Below are 1906 nucleotides of genomic sequence, written 5' to 3'. Positions count from 1 at the left end.
GGTTCATCACTCCATTATGATACGCAGAAGTCCACCAGAAATATCTGATACTCCCTTATTGTGATAAACACGCATCCTGAAATTTAGAATTTAAACTCCATCATGAGGATTCGAAACAAATAGAGGATCCCTGAGAAGGGCTTGGATGGTGGTATCAAATTTGTTAACAATCGCAGTGGGATGAGGAACTACCCTTTAAAAAGACAACGAAGTCGCACAAGCTATGATAGCAATGACAATGGGAGAGACCAGGTCCCTAAGAGAGCTCTAGTGCCACTGACGTACCCTACTGCTTCCTCCTAAAGCGATCAGCCAGGTTGCTTATACTACCCCATATAACAGTAGTATCACCAGCTGAAAACGACTCTCGCGGATACGTAATAGCATCGTTTCAACCCAACGGTATGCAATCCCCAGAAGAGGATGAAAAGGACAACGGAGCCACCGTGAATACGTCTGGCGAGTAACAGCAAACAGACGGCCTTAGCCTGGCAGCAGCAGCCCATTAGGATCTCCTATAATCTTCAGGCTACTACTTAACATCCCTAATGCAGTAGCAAGATATGAACACCAGAAAGCCTGCTCTTTAAAGTCGTGGCCGGTCGACTTGAACAAAATCTTGCATTCTTGGATTTTCTCCATGGTAGTTTCTGTTTCGAAAATGAAGCGTCTCTGCGTCGTAGTTCCGTCACAGTCGCGGGTGTACAGTGAACTAATTTCCAATCTCAGGACTGATCTCGTCAAGCTTTTCTGAATCCCCGAATGACTTCCAAGATTGTCACTCTCCACGCCCGTGAGATCATAGACTCTCGTGGTAATCCTACCGTCGAGGTCGACCTGACCACCGACAGAGGCATGTTCCGCGCTGCCGTGCCCTCTGGGGCCTCTACCGGGGTCTACGAGGCTCTCGAGCTCAGGGATGGCGATAAGACTAGGTATCTCGGTAAAGGTGTCCAGAAGGCTATCAAAAATGTCAACGACATCATCGCCCCCGCTCTCATCGGCAAGGACGTCACCGATCAGGCTGGTATCGATAAGTTGATGGTTGAGGAGTTGGACGGTACCCAGAACGAGTGGGGCTGGTGCAAGGCCAAGCTCGGTGCCAACGCCATCCTTGCTGTTTCCATGGCCGTCTGCCGTGCCGGTGCTACTGCTAAAAATATCCCGTTATATAAGCACATTGCCGACATCGGGGGAAAACGCTCCGATCAATTCACGATGCCTGTCCCTTCCTTCAATGTCATCAACGGTGGTTCCCATGCAGGCAACCGCCTTGCTTGTCAAGAATTCATGATCCTTCCTGTCGGAGCCACCTCGTTCAAACACGCCATGCAGATCGGAGCCGAAGTCTATCACAGCCTCAAGAAAGTCATCAAGGCCAAGTACGGCCAGGACGCCACTAATGTTGGTGATGAAGGCGGATTCGCCGTGCCTGTACAGGACAATAACGAGGCCTTGGATGTGCTCATGGCGGCTATCAGAGACGCTGGTCACGAGGACACTGTCAAGTTGGGCACCGATGTCGCAGCTTCAGAATTTTATGTCGCTGAAAACGGCAAATATGATCTCGATTTCAAGAACCCAAATAAGGACAGTTCTCAACAAAAGACCGCGGCTGAGATGATCGAATATTACAGAAATTGGTTCAACTCGTATCCGTTCGTATCTATTGAAGATCCTTTCGACCAAGATGACTGGTCTGCTTACACCAAGTTCGAGGCTGAGTGCGGTAAACAGGTCCAGATAGTCGGGGATGATCTCCTCGTTACCAACCCTAAGCGTGTCAAGAAGCTATTGATGAGAAGGCTGCAATGCACTGCTCTTGAAGTTAACAGATCGGCTCCGTTACAGAGGCATTGAGCTAGTACATGGCGGCAGCCCAGTGGGGAGTGATGGTCTCTCATCG

At 49.6% G+C, this 1906-nt stretch overlaps 1 protein-coding gene across 1 annotated transcript; it reads left to right on the top strand.

The window, feature by feature from the left end:
* Nucleotides 1-762: 762 nt before the first annotated feature.
* Pmar_PMAR023080 (Enolase, putative) lies at nucleotides 763-1860 on the top strand (the record flags this gene model as incomplete). Its single annotated transcript, XM_002772231.1, has 1 exon — nucleotides 763-1860. The coding sequence occupies one exon, from the start codon at nucleotides 763-765 to the stop codon at nucleotides 1858-1860; it is 1098 nt and encodes a 365-aa protein (XP_002772277.1).
* Nucleotides 1861-1906: the final 46 nt, after the last annotated feature.

This window comes from Perkinsus marinus, assembly GCF_000006405.1.
Source record: "Perkinsus marinus ATCC 50983 genomic scaffold scf_1104296961726, whole genome shotgun sequence".
NCBI classification, from domain to species: Eukaryota; Perkinsozoa; order Perkinsida; family Perkinsidae; genus Perkinsus; species Perkinsus marinus.
This window is presented reverse-complemented; position numbering and strand designations above follow the sequence as displayed.